The sequence below is a fragment of the Microtus oregoni genome, unplaced genomic scaffold (assembly GCF_018167655.1).
Source record: "Microtus oregoni isolate MIOR12 unplaced genomic scaffold, Mior012 000007F_ref0000211, whole genome shotgun sequence".
In the NCBI taxonomy this organism is placed as follows: Eukaryota; Metazoa; Chordata; class Mammalia; order Rodentia; family Cricetidae; genus Microtus; species Microtus oregoni.
The window spans coordinates 10,845,071-10,863,444 of record NW_024543066.1 but is presented as its reverse complement, the minus strand read 5'-3'; the positions used below and the strand labels follow the sequence as shown (position 1 = coordinate 10,863,444).

The window sequence follows — 18,374 nt, the reverse complement described above, 5'->3', positions numbered from 1 at the left end:
TGATGCCAGGGAAGGGAAGGCCAAAGCCCAGACACGAACTCCCACTGGGGCTCCTGCCTGGCCTGTACTGTTTCATCTGCTCAGACTCTCACGGGACTGCTCTGCCCTCCCTTCTCCAACAGAGGCGAGAGCGACTCCTACTCTTCCTCCACGCCGGGCCCTCCCTAATGGTGTCTCCAAGTCCCCCAGCACATGAGCTAGATAACGAGGCTTCCAACTTCCTGGTCTCCGCTGCCCACAGATAAAAGGCACAGGGGCTTCTGGGCTCAGTACTCTGAAGTCTGGGTCCATCCTTGTTTCTTGGTGAAGATAAACCACTGTGATCCTGAAAGCACCATCCACTTGCATGGCCTCACGACTCTCTGCTGCTTCCTCAGTTCAAAGGCATATTTAGGATTCTGTGAGACCCCTTTACTGTCCCCATGCCCCAATTCTGGGTCCTCACATTGTATCCTCAACCCCCAACACTGGACTGAACCCAGAGCTTCATGTACGCTAGGCAATCGTTTTACTGTTAAACTCTATTCCCATAAGATGTCTTTACCTTTAATTTTGAGACACGGCCTCACTAAGCTGTGCAGGCTGGCCTTGAGTTAACTCTGTCACCCAGGCAGGATTGTGAGCCTCCTGCCTCGGCTTCCTGATGATTCGGGGTCACAGACTAGTGTCACCACGCAAAGCTTGCTGTGCACTCGACATCTGGACACACATTCCTGCCCATCTGGGACAGACACTACAATGCGTTCATCCTCTTCCAGCCAAGCGCCTGAGTTCTACAGAAACCCCCAACCTTTATGTCCAAACACCAAAAAAATCCTCTTCTACCCTGACCTGCTCAGGGTACCCGAGGGGTCCACACGGGCAAGTCTGCTCTGTGGCCAGCAGAGGGTGCAGGAGGACCTTCTCTGAACTTTGCCATCTTGGCCACAGTGGTCTTAAAGACTTCTCAGGGTCCTCAGTGGCACTCATCTCTAGAGGAACAGGTCCCCTGATAAGATTCCAATGGACTCCACCCCTCTGACTTAGCTAGGAGGTGTCCCTAGTCCAGTGGTTCTTAACATGTGGGTGGCAACACACTTTGGGGGTTGGGTACCAGATCTTTACATTGTGATTCATAACAGTAACAAAATTATAGTTACAAAGTAGCAACAAAGTAACTTTATGGCTGGGGGTCACCACAACATGAGGAACTGTATTAGAGGGTCGTAGCATTAGGAAGGTTGAAAATCACTGCCCTAGATAGAGTCCCTTTGTGTGTGCAGGGATGTTGGAGGACTGTCACCTTGGGAAGCTGCTCAGAAGCTCCTGTTTGGTTTACTCCCCAGCTTTCTGCAAGGTCTCTGAGATCCTTCCCGCCTCCCCTGTGTGACGCTGGTCTAGGTGTCAGCGAGACTGTTTTTCTCTCCGAGTCCACGCTTCCTTTTTGCACAGTGAGATCAAAGTGGATCTATTCCCTCCCCCCCAGTTCTGCCCCCAGCCCCACCCTGGCTGCTTGCATGGTTCTGGGGAGGGAGATCAGTTAGAGCAGGGAAGGAGAGGTCTGGTCCACGGTTCCAGAAAAAGGCGTCTTAGTTTTGGATAAAAGTACAAGTCTAGAAAGGGGTCTTGGTGGGGTTCCACTGTCCCCTCTTGTGCCTCCAGGATGGCCAAGGATGCTTCTACTGGGGAGAAACAGCCTGGAGCTGGAGGGCAGCTGAGAAGCCACGCACATGGGCTAACCCAGATTGTCCTTAGCTCAGCTGGCTTGACCCTGTGAAGGCAAGCCTGTGCACACAAAAGAACCAGCCATCCTTACTTCCTTCTCAGGAGCGGTCCTCTGTAGGGTGGCTGAGCTCCCTCTTCCTCACCCCCAGCCCCCCTTGGTTGATCTTGGTCTCAGGGCCTCAGGACTTCCCTCCCTCCTGCCCTTTTTGCTGGGCAGGAAGCAGGGGCGCCTGGCTGACCCCACACCCGGGGGGCTCTCTTCATGCATTAGCTTCGCTGCTCAGCTCCAGCCTAGGGGCTTGCCCTGTCTGACCTCTGGATAGGCCAGAGAGCATTGCTTCCTGGCTGGGGGCGAGACACCCTTCGGGATCCAAGATGCTGCTCCGGAGGGGGAAGTGGGGGCTGGCGTGGCCATGGCTGAAGGACAGCGACACACTTTGAAGCCGTGGCATGCCTTTGTGAGATTTAGGGCCTCCTTTTCTATTGCCCTCTTGAGTTTTTTCAGTTCCAAAGGCACAGGTGGAACTGTGCTTGGCTTGGCTCCGCTGGCTCAGTGCTGTGCTTGGCTTTGTGGCTTGGGTCTCACAGCTGTCCAAGCCTATGGTTTTGATTGCTCTCTGCCTCACTTTTCCAGTAGGGATCCCAGAGACTCCCTGGTGATGGTGGGGCTCTCCATCCTGTTGCTGGGCAAATGGATGCTTCAAGTGCCTCAAAGGGTCTTGGCTCCACTGCCCAGCATGCGATGACTGTGACTCCCAGGCAGCCAGTCACCCTTGGAGGACGCTGGCTCTATAACAGGGTGCCAAAAGACAATGGGTGGAAGCTGCACGTGGGGAGGGGGGAAACTGCAGTCATTGTGGTTCAAGAGACACATGGTTAGGGCCACACTAAGTGATCTTGAAGGCCTGTCCCAGCTCCTAGGAGCCCCCTCACGTGTCCCCACCCCCAGAATCAACAGGTTCTGTGTCCTTTGAAGTTTCTAGGAGGGAGGACCCATCCTCTCCAGAGATGACAGGATGGCACAAGCTTGACCAACGGGTGTGGCCTCCTAATTGATGATTTACTGTTTGTTGAACAAGCTGCACAGGGACTTGGCAAGAAGTCTGTCTGGAATAGGGGTGGGGCTTCAATGTCAGCTCTGCAGCCAAGCAAAAGGCCGGCAGGCAGGGGAGATGAATGGCTTTCCTTAACTTGGGGCCAGGGCTCTCTTACAAGGGGCCAGTGACATGGCATCTTTGTTCTCTGCAGGGGATGGGAGATTGTCTGGCGAGTGGGCTGGGAAAGCTGGGGAGCCCCTAGATTGAAAAAGCTGGAGAGATGAGGGTAGGAGACCTAATACTTTTCCAGGAAAAAGGTGACTGGGTTCCCACTTTCTCAGTTTCCCTGCCCAGAAGCAAGGACCCAAGAAACAATGGAAATCCCAGGTCCTCCGGTAATTAGGGCTGGCAGGGAGTGATCCAGGGAATTTCTGGGTCGGGTGCCCCATTGAAGGCTTGGGGCTTTGGAAGGATGGTTGGCTTGTAATCGCAATTTGAGATTGGTTGGTTGTGTAGTCAGTTCTAATTAATCTGTGGACTTTGGAGGGCAGAGCAGACCCCAGAGGTCACGGAGTGGGGGCTGGGGCTGTCCCATCCCCTTGAGGCCCATGTCTCCCTGTTCTTATCTGCACCCATTTCAAGAGTCTGGATGTCCTCACTGGGACTTCCCAACGTTGACAGAAAATGCTATCTACCCTCTGCTGCCTGGAAATTCCATAGGGAGCTTGGGTCACTTGGACCCTCTGTGAGCCAGAGGGCCACAGAGATCATTCAGGAGTAGTGGCGGTTTGATAAGAGCTGGTTTAGAAGCAAGCTTCACTGGTCAGAGCACACTCTCAGTTCATCTAAACAAGGTACCCATGTGCCTACACCTTCTGTCCTGCAAGATCTGAACCCAGCCAAGCTCTTGGTCTCCACAAAGAGGACATCTCAGCTGCCACCTCATGTCCTTCCTGGGAAGATGAGGGAGAAAGCCTTTCAGAACACTAATTTCCCTTGGAGACCTTAACACGCGGGTAGCAAAGTCATTCAGAGTAGTAAGGTTTTGGATTTAGACAGATCAGGTGTTACCACCTCCCAACTGTAGGCTAGAGGGAGGCAGACTCTGTGATCCATGTTTTGCTAGAGATTATCAAAAAAATCCGACTTTCAGAGACAGCACAATGGTGCACGGGGGCTGGGGATGAGGCTCAGTTGGTAGAATGCTTGCACAAAACCCTAGGCTCAATCTCTGGCATCCCATTAAGCCAGGCGTGGGGCAGCACAGCTATAAAACCCCAGCACTCGGGAAGTCAGAAGGATCAGGTGTTCAAAGTCATCCTCAGCTACCTCATGAATTTAAGGTTAGCTCAACGACGGGGCGGGGCAATAAAGTCATGCCTGTGGAGTGCCTGGCACCCTGCCTGGCATGGGGGAGGGGTTCAGAGAGTATTCACAATGCTGGTCATCATCCCACAGAGCTAACTATCTCCTTCAGAATGTGTGTCCAGCTACAGTCCTCTACAAAGACCCATGCGGACAGTCTGGGGTGCACCAGGGGGTGAGCTCCCATCAGGTTTGTAGGCTTGTGCCCCACACTAGTCTGAACGAGAGCTGAGGTTGCGATGTGTGATGTTCGAAACACGCTTTGTATCGTGCAGCGGAGTTAAGATGGATGCTAGCCATCAACTTGGGCCGAACAGGTACCGCATGGATGCACAACAATATATGCAATGTCTAGGCAAGAGGGTGGCCCTGGGCAGGTACAGGGCTGCACAAGGGTGCCAGACACCCTGGGTTTTGATCTCAAAGAGCTAGTAGTGACATAATCCTTGCTGTCCTGGCTGAGTAGACACAGACCTGGGCCAGCCGGTAGAGCGATGGAGTTAGTGCCTTATCCTTATACTTCACAGGCTGAGAAATTAAAACTCCACCTTGTGTGCCAAGGCTGGGAGACAGAGCAAGTGGAGATCATGAGGCAGGTCCGTCTGCTACACCAAGGACTCCCCCTCTCCCACGGAGACCTCAATGGGGCGGGTGCGTATCTTTCTCAGCTCCGTGTCACCATAACTGGTGGCCACGGCTCCCCTTGGAGGGAAGGGGAACATCTTTCTGACATCCGTGTCCACTCTTCTCCCAAATTAATGTCTCCTTCTTGCACCTTAATGAAGCACAAAGTGGGAGGAAAGATAGAGAAGACTGATGGGTAAAGGGGGGGGGGCGTCATTCAGCTTTCCTCTCCTAGAGGATCCACAGGTGCTTTCAGACAGGCTGGAGAGACCGTGCTTCTGATTACAGCATGTTCAACAACTGTGAAACTTTAGGCAAAGTATTAACACCTGTGGGTTAATGGCCTCCCAGCCCTGGCTCTGGTGAGGTTGGAGTGAGACAGATACCATTGCACTTTGGCTGAACTAAGACGCAGAGGATGGTCGCACTTGACCAAGTATGAGTGACAATTGTTCCATGTCAGGATTGAGAGGGAAGCGAGTGTCTGTTTGGGCATGAGGACTGCTGGGGTCAGGACACCACAGTCCAATGTGTCTGTCTCCTCAAAGGGGACCCCTCTGCTAGTGGACCAGGAGGCACAGAGGAGTTGGCGATAGGATGAGGGCACCAAAAGAGGGAGAATGGCAGGGGTGTGGGATGCTGCGGTTACCTGCGAGGTTGCTAGGAGGGGTGAAGGTTCAGAAAGGTAGAGGGGGCAGTTACGGCTTTGACTGTTAGAAATTGTGAAAAGAGACTTCTATGGAGGAGCAGAGAGGCGTGGTCTAGCAAAGAGAGACACCGTAAGGAAGTCAGCATGAGAGGCGGGGCTGAGGGGGCTCTGACTGCCCTAGACACAACTGGGGAATAAGGTGCCAAGAGGCTATGGCTCACAGGCCTCCAGGAAGCCATGGCTTCCCTGAGCAAGAGGGGACTGTAACCTCAACCGCTGCAGATGTACCTGTTACCAGTCCAGGCCAGTGGTTCCAGACCTCAGGCTCTCCCCTGGCACCTGGCATGAGGAAGTATCTTGGATGCAGCTAGAACTGTTTTTTTTTTTTTTTCTGGAGGGTCACCGTAGGACTTGTTCACGTCTAATCCCAGGAAAGCAGCAGAGTCCTGTTCTGTCAGGCTAGAATTCTCTGCCTGAGCCAGCATCCTCTTCCCCAGGAGCTGCTCCTCCCTCAACAGAACTGCGTCATTCCTCTGCAGATGCAGGGATGCCTGGATTGACTGACCCCTGCTACCATCTGCCCTCATGGAGGATGGACATGGCTCCAGGTCCCCCAGTATCGGGACACCCTAGCCAGCAGTTGGGCTCTCTCCAGCCTCAAGACGACTGTTTCCCACATTCTTGTTTGTGGCGGAGGTAGACACTGCTGGTCACAACAGTCCCAGACAAGGGCATCGCCGTGACCCCGGGGGCCCCTCTGACAGGCCTCCACCCCTTCACAGCTTGGAAGACCTGACCTGACTGCTAATGGGAAAACCGAGCCATGCTGCGCCAGGAGGCAGTAAATTTTGTGAGTCTGAGTGAGTGGATGGAGGCAACCGTGGGGGCTGTAATTTCCACTTCCTGACACAATGCAAGCCTCTCAGTTTATGCAGAACTAATTAAAGATCTCTGGTGTCTCACCGCTTCCCCCACCAGGCACCCATAAAACACCACAGCTAATGGCAGCCTCCAGAACCAGAGTGGGGCGTGTACTCCTAGCTGAGTGAGTCTCTCTTTCCAAGATTCCTTCCCCCACCCATACCTTTCCTTCCTGCTGCATTTCCCCTCTTCTGGAGGATTCTGGAGCTTCCCAGCCAATGACTGGGAATCCTTGTTGCATCTGGTACCATGAGAAGGACCCAGACCTGATTTGAATTCTTTGACTTCTGAGACTCGGGTGAGCCTCAGTTTCCCCATGTGCTAGGTGGGAGCAAATTATAGCAGTTTCCAAGGAGTATAGGATTGGGAACAGTGCAAGCTGCATTGCAGGACAATGCTTGGCCTACTGCTGGCATTCATAAGTCCTGGCTGTCATTGAAAGTATTATACTCTTACAGTTATTGTAGTAACTGCTTCCGGGCCCTGGCTCAAATAGTTTCCTTTACTAAAATACTATTTCCTTTCTGATCGCAGAGGTCCATTGTAAACAGTCAGAGAGCTTTCTTGCCCCTTCAATCCATCCGTCAGAAGTAGGTCTCTTCCTATGCTGCTGCAGGTAACGTAGCTGTGTGACCCATTTGAACAGAAGGTCCTTAGGAAGTGTGGTATAAGATGATGCTTCAGAGGGTGCTCATGCATTGAACCTTCCCACCTTGGAGGCTGCTCTAAGCCTACCTTGCTGTGGGGAAGCCTATCCGGCTTGATGAAAAGCACCTGGAGAGCAGAAGCCACCAGCCAGTACCACCCACAGGCCCGAATAAGGCTACCTTTACCCTCCTAGCTATCATATGCTAAGTTTCTACTCCCGTGAACCCAGGTGGAACTGTAGAACCCCAGGTCACCAATCCACAGAAACATAAGAAATAATCAAGATTTTAAGCTAGTCAAGTTGGGATACGTTGTTACACAGCACTAGCTAGCTGATACACCCACTCATAGGCTGAGCACTTGACTGCTTTAACTCTTCCCACTTGAACTCTTTCCACCCTGCTTTCAGAGTGCTTTGTAGTAGTAGCACTTAACCGTTAGCTTCTGGCAGGGCAATCTGGGTGGGAATGCTTGTCCATCTGGGCTGAGAACTGCTCTCAAGCAGGGCTGGGTCTGTTTACACCCCCTTCTAGGCTCAGCACGGAGCTTGTGTTAGAGGGGCCCCGTATTCTGGCTCACCCAGTCCAGATACCAGATATAGCCAGCCAGGCCAATAAGAGAGACACTCCCTTACTTGAGGATGGATTGGACTGCCAGCCCACCAAGGCCCTGTCCCATCGGTTCTGAGTATTCAGACAATCTTATAAACAAGGAGGCACATATGGCTGGTGTGAGCATATGCTCTTACCTACCCAGCCCTGGCTGTGTGCATCCCTATAATGAGGCTCCTTTTGGGTTCCCCACAGAAGAGGTAGCGTCTTCCCTCCCCCTCTTGCTTACCTTGCGGCCATGGTAACCCTGGATCCCTGGATCTCCCTGGGGAAGAAAAAAAAGCCAAATGTTTTTTCATACCAGACCAGTTGGTACTCTCTGCTACACAATGCCACCTTCTGCCTCCCCATGACCCCCCTGGGAGGTCCTCCAGACCCATCTATTCCTGGAGGTCTCCCAAGGTCCCCAGATACGGTTCTGATGGCTGAAAGGTGCTGCAAGGGGTCAGCTGTTGGGACACCTGGGACATCCCGTTTTGGTTCTCCCAATGAATCTCCTTCCCAGCCCCTCCCAGCTCCCTGCATCCATGTTTGCAACGCGGTGGCCACCGTCGTTGCTTTATGCCCTCTGGTCCCTAGGGTTTCTGACTTCAAAGTGCAATTGCCTTTGCCATCGTGGGCTGCCAGGCAACATTTCACAAGGGATCAGATCGCTTTGGAGATTTTTCCATATTGGACAGTTTTGGGGACACTATGACCATGTCATGACATCTGTCTGCCTTGTGTTTTCAACTAGAACACAAACTCCCAGGCAGTCAAGATTGTGCTTTCTTCTTTTCTTTTTTTTTTAATTCTTTAGAAAACAAAAACAACCTTATTTATTTATTTATTTGTTTATTTGTTTATTTATTTATTTAAGACACGGTCCCCTGTAGCCCAGGCTGGCTCTAACTTGCTATGTAGCCACATAGAACCTCTGGTTCCTTCCTGCCTCTGCTTTCTGGCTGCGGACAGAAGCATCACACTTTGGTTATGAAGCACTGGGGATTCAAACCCGGGGCCTCATGCATTCTAGGCAAACCCTTAACCACTAAACTACACCTTCAACCCCGGAGGATACCTTCTATGCCAACCATAGAGCTCGCTTGGCCAGCTTGAGCACCCAAGAAAGGTGTTACATATTAGGATCAAAACAGTCCAAGAAAAGGAGGAGATGTTTTAGAAATGGACCATGTTTAATCCATCACTCAGTTCTAGTCCCTTTCAGCTGGCATCCCCTACAGGGAATGCCTTCCCTAGAGCACCCACTATCACTTAGGGGAGCACTCACCTTTGCTCCAGGAGGCCCAGGTAAACCCTGTAGAAATAAGGAGAAGGTGAGTGGATTAGGTTAGTCGTGTTCACAGTGGAGACTGGAACAGAGAGCCCCAGATAGCTCCAGGCTGGAAGCAGAGAACCCCAGATAGCTCCAGGCCAGAGCAGAGAGCCCCAGATAGTCTAGGCTGGAGCAGAGAGCCCCAGATAGCTCCAGGCTGGAGCAGAGAGCCCCAGATAGCTCCAGGCTGGAAGCAGAGAACCCCAGATAGCTCCAGGCTGGAGCAGAGAGCCCCAGATAGCTCCAGGCTGGAAGCCGAGAACTCCAGATAGCTCCAGGCCAGAGCAGAGAGCCCCAGATAGCTCCAGGCTGGAGCAGAGAGCCCCAGATAGCTCCAGGCTGGAGCAGAGAACCCCAGATAGCTCCAGGATGTCCTGGAGAGTAACTGACACCTAGGGAGGGCACGTGGGGACAACAGGCTAGCATCTCCGATTGGAGCCATGTGGGCACTGTGGGCAACTGTGCTGAGCTCGCCCACTGGAAAGTAGGTCAGTGGCCTGGGGCTAAATTGGCAGTGTGGCTTAGTAAAGATCCTTCAGTCACGTACCTCCTAATTTAGGCCCCTTCCTGGAAAGCTGACCTTGCCCAACAAAGCCCTGATCTTGCCCTTGGCCCTGAACCCCTGAAGAAGAGCCTGTTGGACCCCGTCTGCCACAGCAGCCGGCCATGGTGAGTTGGTGTGGGTACAGGGGCCTGTGGGTACCGAGGGAGAGACCAGGGTGGCTGGGTACTGTGGTCTTGGGTGGAGGTCTGGGCAGTAAATGTGGGCCAGAGAAAGCCATGAAGCCTAGGTCTAGTCTGTTTCAACTGGTGTAAAATACACTCAGGGTTTATTCCTCTATAAATGATCTAAGAAAAAACAAACAAACAATATACCCTGTTGTCATATAGAGAACAAGAGCCCAGTACTGGGTCGGAGGGTGGTAGTTGGCAAAGCCGTGAATTTGGGGTACTTTGGAGGCTTAGTCTGGCTCAATTTTCTAAATTCATTTCCTTTCAGTTTTTCTGTTTTCCCTCTTGACAGACGGATGGAGGTGTGACTAACTCCTCGCCCCCGCCGAAGTCCTGGGGTAAAACTGTGTATGTATGCCTTTTGGGGACCAAGCTAAGCACAGGCTGTCACTACAGCACAGCCCTCCTAGCCCAATGGGAGATCACAGTGGCCAGAGCTGTTGTCCAGGTCACAGGGACGGTCCACGAAGTCTCAAGATGGCTAAATGTCAGAGCAGCTGACGGGCCTGGGCACGAACCTGAATGACTTTGGTGTCACCTCTTTCAAGCGACTTGAAAGACTTTATTGGCATTCTACGCTTATATGTCTGCTATACTGCGGCTGTGGAGGACATGGTCTTGGCCAGAGTTTGAAAATGAGTGAGCTGGAGGTAGATCTGCCGCTTGACGGGGATGTCCATGGCACCCTTCCCCAGCAGCGGCAGTACCAACCCTCAGGCCCATGGACACAGGGCCCCACTGACTGGGAAGCTCGCCTGGAAGGCGGTCCAGCAGCATGGATCCTGCATTTACTTTTAAAGACATAGACATCAGAGGCCACCCCCAGTACCTGTCCAGAATCCACTGCCCTGACCCTGGTTTTCTTAAACCAGGGCTGGGGACAGATGGAAAAGGCCCTTCAGACTTCCCCCAGTTACTCTGCAGTGACATAACGTAGTACTTATTAGAGCGACCCACAGGGACCACGACTGACATGGCCCTGCAGCTGTGTTGGTAGAGCTGGGAGGGAAAACAGGCGAGCAGAGTCATAGACATGGATGGTTTCTCACAGAGGCCACTCATGTTCAGGTCCCTGACAAAATGTTTCTGTCATTCTGGTCACTATTCAAGGTTTAGAGGCTTCTGGAGACTTCTAAGGAGCAGAAAAGAGGGATACTTACAGGTGGCCCTATAGGCCCTGGCAGCCCTGGGTGTCCCAAAGGGCCACTTGGTCCTGGGGGGCCTGGTGGCCCTGGAGGGCCTTGGATGCCAGCCTGGCCTTGTTCCCCCTGAAGTCAGAGAAAACATGGATTAGCGAGAGGGTCTCAGAGCAGCGGTCAGGCGCCGCTCCCACCATGTGCCATGCAGCTGCCGAGGCCTCTGTGGACCCTGCTAGGAATGCAGTGGGGGGCAGTGGGTGGATGGTGAGGGTAACAGTGGCAGTGATGGTGACTGCATGCAGGGGCTAATGGCAGCAAGGAGTGCTCCAGGACATCGGGTTGCTGAGCTGTGGGGGCTTCTAGAGGTCTTCAGGGCAGAGGACTTGGCAGTAGTGGCAGAAACAGAGAGTGAGAGATGGCCGCTGGCCTGAATCCAGGCCCTGCTCCTGGCCTGGCCCAGTGCCTGGGCTGAGCCCAGGTGGTCTGCAATCTGCCTCTACCGCTCTCTTAATGTATCGAGTTTATCATCAGCCTTGGCCTCCCAGCGACAGGATGGGAGCATGGGGGTCCTTATTCCCCATCTTAGCATATGCTGGTTTTGACTATCTGTTCCAGAGGATCAAATGAGACCCTAGGTCAGAGGCCACGGGGTTTTATCTGGCTCACTGTACAATTGAGCTGGGCTCGTCAGTCAAGCCCTTGCCCTTTGGAAGTGGCCTCCAGCACCATCTGCTAAATGCATCAGTCAGGATTGGCTCTTACGTAAGCTTATCCTTGTGGCTAACTCGCGACTACCTTGTGCAACATGCATAACCAATATATATTTATCGATAGGAAACTGGTAGGCCTTCTCATGTCCCATGGTGGCTGACAGTATAAAACCCTAACTCCCCAGAGAGTCTGCAGAGATCATGAGGGCAACTCCTTCTGGTTCTGCTCTAGAAACCAGGGTCAAGGCAATACGGGAAAGTCTTGCCGAGCCACCTGTGTCTTGGACATGGACACAGCAACAGGTGGCAGCTGGATCTACTCCTCTAGGGAAGTGGTTCTCAACCTGTGGGTTACGACCCCTTTGGGAATCACACTATATCCTGCATATCAGATATTTACATCACGATTCATAACAGCAGCAAAATTATAGTTATGAAGTAGCAACAAAATGAGTTTATGGTTAGGGGGTCACCACAACATGAGGGACCGTATTAAAGGGTCATGACATTAGGAAGGTTGAGAACCACTGCTCTATGGTCTTCTACCAACTGCAAATGAACAATATGGCCCATGGGGAGCAGGAAATGCAGCTACCATAAGATAATCATGCATGGTTCTGGTATGTATGTGTATGCACACGTGTGGAGGACACACACACGTATGTGTGTAGTCTTGGGTATCATTCCTCAGAGGCTGCGCTCATTTCTTTTGAGACTGGGTCTCTCACTAGGACCTGGAGATCACCAATCAGGCTAAGAGAGCCCTGGGGGAGTCTCCTGTCTTTCCCATCCCAGGGCTGGGACTACAAGTATGTGCCTGGAGGTCCGAACTCATGTCTTCCTGCTTGCCCAACAGGTACTTACTGACTGAGCCACCCTTTGTAGCCCTCACAGTAGGACCTAGAGCAAGAAGTCTGCACAGTTACTCTGTGTGTGTGTGTGTGTGTGTGTGTGTGTGTGTGTGGCGTGTTCAGGGGCACTACCTCACCTTCCCTCAATTGGGGCCTGTCTGCAGCAGGATGAGAGCCCATGAATGGGCCTGGCGCTGCTTTGAGCTGCCAGCGGCCTCCTGAGCAACCCTTGGAGCCCTGGAGGCTCTCGAGGATTTGGTGGGGTAATGCGATCCGCGCTCTACAAGAATGGGCTGAATGCTTAATAGGCTGCGCCTGTATCATGTGACTCTGTATTTTTAGCTGATCATTGGAGTGAGTTTTCAGCCTTATTCAGTCAGGGACTTGAGTATCCACGTTCCTGGGTTGTGGAATCACCAGGCAAGTAGCTCAAGGTCCTGCCACTCCCTGCTCCCAGGCCCCTGGGGACACCTGGGCCGCAGAAGGCAGATGAAGGGTAAGACAGGCAGCCCCTGGCCTCATGTGACCTCAAACAACATGGGGCCTCAAAAAAAAAAAAAAAAAAATCAATGATGCTTTTCCCTGGGAACCTGCTCCTGGCCAAGCCTCCTTGGAGACAACAAGGCAGAAGGCAGGAAAGTAGCTGTTTGCCTGCTGGTCGTGGGCCATGCTGTTCTACAAACTCCCTCGCTCCTCACACCCAGGCTCTGAGGGGTGAAACTCAGCAGGATGTGTGCCTGAGCAGAAAGAGTGTGTGTTCAGGCGTCAGACATCTGGCTCTCATGTCCATTTCGCTCTCTTGCTGTTCCCATGACTCAGTTTCCCTGCCCTATCACAGCCCCTGTGCCTGTTCTTACTTTATTGTGGAGGGAGCTGAGGCACACTGGGACCAGGCAGAGAACCTGGGCATAAATCCTCGCTCTGTGACATCAAGCAGCTTACTGAACGTATCTGAGCCTTTATCTCTGCATCTGCGCAATAAAGACAGTGGTATACCATTGAAAGACAGCATCAGGCCTGTAAACAGGATGTCGGAATGTCTACTGTTGGTGGGGCTTGTATACTGTGTCTTTCTGCTTTCATGGCAACACTGGGCCAATGATTGTCTAATTTGCGGTAACTGTTAGAAATAGGTTCTGGCATAGTGGGTAACCCCAGCTGCCTTGCCACGACCCCAAGATGTTCCAAGCCCCTGGGAAAGCTCCACGTGGTGTCTACCTGAAAGGTCCGCCTTTTAATGACAGGGGGTGGAGCCAGCCGCACTGAATTGAGGAGAGGCAACAGCTGAGGAGAGACAGGAGTTGGAAGGCCAGAGGTCGCAGGTATTCAGAGTAATGCAGGAAGTCCCCAGAAGGCCAAGTGGAGAGAAGAGGAGGAGAGAGATGAGTGTGAACACAGCAGCAGGACAGACTTGGGGGAGGGGTGTGGTAGGCACCCCTGAGGCTCAGCTCTAGGGACAGAGGCAATCATAATTTTGCTTTTGGCAGCAGCCTCAGCTCTGGCTACTGGCTAGTAGCCTCCTTGAGTTCCGGAAGAGGGGTTCTCCCTGACCAGACCCACCCACCTCTGAAGTCATACCAGGCCACTTGGGCCACGTAACACACCACCCAGCACTGTACTGCCCCACCCAGGCCTGCCGGGTGGACGGCCGCTGCTGGGCTGAGGGTCGGGAGCCACAGAACGAGCTAAATTGGTGCGTGGAGTCAAGCTGGCGTGTGGTCCCTGTGGGTTCCTTTTTGGTAGGACAAGGATAGCTGACGTCAGCGAATCTGAGGACCACGGTCAAGGGAAGTTAAGCCTGGCCTCTGGGGTTGAGTTGGCTGAAGGTGTGGCTTGTGAGGCATTCACTAAGTACTGTGGAGGCCTCATTCTGTGGCTGGTAAGCTCAGAAAAGTTGTCTTAGGAATGGTCAACCACTTCTAGGAGGACGGGCAGCTTCTGATCACATTATCTAACATAATTTTCATTTTGGGTCATTTTTGCTACTTTTTGTCTCGTAGGCTAAACCTGTGGAGATGACCGGAATGTTAGAATCCATATGAAGGCAAAGACCTAGGGGGGTGGTCAACCCCATGTGTTTAAGGCCCCTCAACTTGCCAGCCGGGCTGAAAACTCAGGGAATTAGGAGCCCATCTGGGGTGGCCCTTCTAGGCTATTCCTGTTGCACATGGGGGCAGCTGCCACACACTGAGCCATGCAGAGCCCCATCCTCCCACGCTGGGCCCAGAGATGTGCGATGTTATGCTCTGTGTCCGGGAAGCGTCTCAGCCAAGAGGGGCTGGAGCCCATCTAGGACCGACAAACCTTTAGGGCAATTATCGGGTTGGAGCGCAGAGCTGCCAGGACGCCGCCTGGGTGCTCCTGGTTCGGGAGGCAAAGGGAGGGGTAGCAGAGATGGGGTCACATCGAGTAGGAGAGAGCCCACAGACCTAGCAACCCTGCCGGATGCCAAAGGACTTCCCGCTCATTGCCTAGCTCTTTCCTTTCCTGCTAGACTAGCCAGGCTGTCCTGGGGACCTGTCAGCACCCCCACCTCTGCCCACTCCTTGGAAAGCCACCAATCTACTAAAGGCTTCCTAAGCTCACACTTCTAAATCAACTGGCCTGCTGGTTCGGTTTTCACTACTTCTCCCGTCCCTGCCTGCCTGAAGTCCTTAGACTATGCTTCTGGAACTTCCTACCACTGTTCCCTTCTCTGTTCTTGTACAGGGTTGAGGGGCAGAGATCATGCCCTCCCCAACCTAAGCATCCCCGCAGAATCAATGACACACTGCAGAAGGTCTTGCAGCTGTGCTGTCTCTGTGCCAGGGGATGCTCTTTCTTTTGGGTCATACAGCCATCTTGCAAGTCCACCATTCCAAATAAACACAGCTGGCTTTCTATTGTTGTGTCAGGATGAGCTGGATGGAACGGCAGGACCTTACAGCCCTGAATAGATTAGGCCTGGACCTCAAATCTATTGCTGCCTCTTACACACCAAACCATGCACAGCCTCTCTCTGGTCCAAGGACCCAGATGTCAGGGACCGCCACGGTTTTCTGGGTCCTGAGAGGCTGGGTAGAGGCTGGCCATGCTAACCATACCTTCTCAGAGACCCTGGAGAGTCAAGTACATTCTGAGCCTGGTTTGTGGAGAGGGGTAGGAGTGGGGTGAAGGGGTATGATAGGCTCTACCCCCTAACTTCTACCCGGCCCAGCTGTAGTAGCAGCCAGGGAAATAGACTGTGTGTTTCTGGGTACACTGGAGTCCTTATAGATGGAAGATCTCCCAAGATGATTTTTATACTTTCTGCCCAGGACTGAGCATGACAGGATGTCCCACTGGGGCTTCAGGGAGGAATTGGGGAAGGACTCTGCCCTCCCTTGTCTCCAGCAGGGCACAAGTGAACATTGGGTTCCGTAGACTTAGAGGAAGCCAGGAAAAGTCAGGGTCAAGAGGAACCATCTCAGTTCAGAAACATCCCACCCCGTCCTAACACTCCTGCTGAGAAGGGTTTCCTGTGTTCCTAACAGACAAGATGTACACTGCCTCCAAGGATGCGGTGGCCAGATGACCTCCCCTCCTGGAGATCTGGGTCATCCGAAACCATGACTAACTCAAAAGTCCCTCATATTTGTCCTGGACTGCCGGACATGCACACGCGCATACACACACACACACACACACACACACACACACACACACACACACGTACATGCACGCCCTACAGGGCAGAGAGGCAACACCTAGCCCCATGCATGCCTCTTGGCCAACAGAGGGCAAAGTGACACACACAAGAGACTCTCAGATACTTGTTCAGCAGACAAACAAGGTCATATAGGATTCTGGGTCCATGCAAACAGACACAGTGACCACCCTGACACAGTGCCAAAAGCAAGTCATTGTCAGTTGTAGGGCGGAGCACACTGCACCTTATACAGGGTTGCAGGTCCCCCTACCCTAGGGTAATGACTGGGCTTGAGGATGGGTCAAAGGGCACCCTTAGCTTGAAGCATCACTTACCCTGTGTGGGTACTCGTCACACTGACCCTAGAGAGGGGGAGAGAGAGAGGTGTTAGGTCCTTATTAGGGGAATCTGCACCCCATAACACACCATGCATCTCCTCACCCACTGGTACCACTGTTCTGCTTTGGGTCCTCTGAGGCAGATGAAGTGGTCCCCTCTCCCTTGCCTCTAGTAAGCAACAGGAGGAACCCCCTAGGGCCAGAGCTCTGGGTACAGAGACAGGACCTCACTACATGCCACCTACCACGATGGTAGGATTAGAAATTATGTCCAGCTCATTTGTCAGTCCATGCCCTGATGGGACCAACAGACTTTATGATGGCAGTGGCTGGCAGGATTCCAGGAACATCTCCCCTAAGCCAAGAATGCCAGGATCTTGCATCACTGTCCAGGGATAAACCTACCAATCTTGGTCAAAAAGTGAACAAGACAGAGAATGCAGGAGGCCCAGAAAGTTAGGCCAGCAGGGTTCTAAGTTCATGTCATAGAGTGCAGGAACCTGGGGGACGGCAGGTGGACAGGAACAAACTGTGTGCAGGTCTTCAGACACAAGACTGACAGTGTGGGGGTGTCATTGTTTTTTTTCTTACATACTAGGTATCTTCAGAGTTTTTAAACTCAGATCTGGAAGTGGCCTCTCTGACCCCTTTCTGCTCTGGCCCTGGTAAAGGTCTAGGAAGCCTCAATTGCACTTACCTTTTCTCCCTTTTGTCCCTGAGGGCCCTACAAAGAGAAGGAAATGACAGTGTCAGGGCTCAAATCCCAGGCCACATGATCCCCAACCTCCCTACTGGGGACAAGGAAGAGGAACTACCAACCGGTTGTCCTCGGGGACCCACCAGGCCCTGTGGAAGAAAACACATGTGTCAGTGGGTGGGTAGGTCGTAGACACATGCCTGGTTGGGTTGACACAGATGTCGGCCTCCTAGGCACTTCTCAGACTGTTCCAAAGTCCTACAGGGCAGGACTGCCTAGGTTCAACTTGTCTAAGGTTGTATGGCCTTATATGCTAAGCCTCAGAAGGTGTGGCCAGTTGTTCCCTGTCCCCTTCACTCATTCCTCCAACCACTGACACCCTAAGGGCTCTCTGCATGGGAGGTTTGGGTGCCAGAGCATTTTACTCCAAAGGACTCTATGTCCTACACCTGGGAGCCTCAGGAGACTCCAATACAGCCTGCTTCCTACTCTCCTGGCCACTGAACCAGAAAGTCTGGTGTTGTGAAATAGTATTTTAAGATGTGTTACATTGGTTTATGCGGTGGAACATTTGTTTTAACGATGCAAAGATGTATGGTATTCCTTTATGTTGCATTTGCGTAACTCTGTAAAGCTGTGTTACTTTGCCTGTCTAAAACACCTGATTGGTCTAATAAAGAGCTGAACAGCCAATAGCAAGACAGGAAAAAAGATAGGCGGGGCTGGCAGGCAGAGAGAGAAATCTAGGAAGAAAAGATCTAGGAGAGAAAGGAAAAGAACTCCAGGAGCCAGTCACCCACATACACAGCAAGCCACAGAGTATGAAGCAAAGAAATGCATACAGAATAGAGATAAAAGCACTATTAAAAAATGTAGATGGGATGACTTAAGAAAAGCTGGCTAGAAACAAGTCAAGAAAAGACTGGACATACATAAGTCATAAGAAGACTCCGTGTGATTTATTTGGGAGCTGGGTGGTGGGTCCCCCAAAAGAGCAAAGAGTGAAAAAACAACCAACAACAGACTGGCATGGGTGGAGCAGACACTACATTTTGAGAGGCTTGTGGTGTACAGCAAACTGGGATGGACACCCTTATGTTCTGAGTTCCCTGGAAGGTACAAGAGGACTTGGTATTTCTGTCAAGGTCGCCTTATTGTCCGGTTCAAGGGAGAAGTGGAGCTCAGTGTCTGATGGACTTTCAGGAGACCTCACTGACGCCCTGGTTGAGGAGGCCCATGCTGATGTATAGGTAAGAGGACAGGACAGACTATGTGTGGGCTGACCCCTCTGGGGCAGGCTCTGCCCTTCCTCACAGGGCCAAAGATGAAGGGGCTGGCATCATCGCTGCCTCCCAGCGCCAAGAGG

At 52.4% G+C, this 18,374-nt stretch overlaps 1 protein-coding gene across 7 annotated transcripts in view; it reads right to left on the bottom strand.

The window, feature by feature from the left end:
- Col13a1 (collagen type XIII alpha 1 chain) overlaps positions 1 to 18,374 on the bottom strand; it is a 137,117-nt gene that overhangs the window by 39,141 nt on the left and 79,602 nt on the right. For 4 of the 7 annotated variants that reach the window (XM_041655791.1, XM_041655795.1, XM_041655792.1 and 1 more), the window contains 7 exons: positions 17,131 to 17,157; positions 17,009 to 17,035; positions 16,309 to 16,335; positions 14,611 to 14,667; positions 10,767 to 10,874; positions 8,830 to 8,856; positions 7,789 to 7,824 (listed from right to left, as the gene is read on the bottom strand). In XM_041655791.1, the coding sequence (XP_041511725.1) occupies positions 7,789 to 7,824; positions 8,830 to 8,856; positions 10,767 to 10,874; positions 14,611 to 14,667; positions 16,309 to 16,335; positions 17,009 to 17,035; positions 17,131 to 17,157 (309 nt within the window). Of the gene's footprint in view, positions 1 to 7,788; positions 7,825 to 8,829; positions 8,857 to 10,766; positions 10,875 to 13,524; positions 13,591 to 14,610; positions 14,668 to 16,308; positions 16,336 to 17,008; positions 17,036 to 17,130; positions 17,158 to 18,374 lie in introns of all 7 variants that reach the window. The other 3 variants (XM_041655793.1, XM_041655796.1, XM_041655797.1) reach the window with 2 other exon arrangements.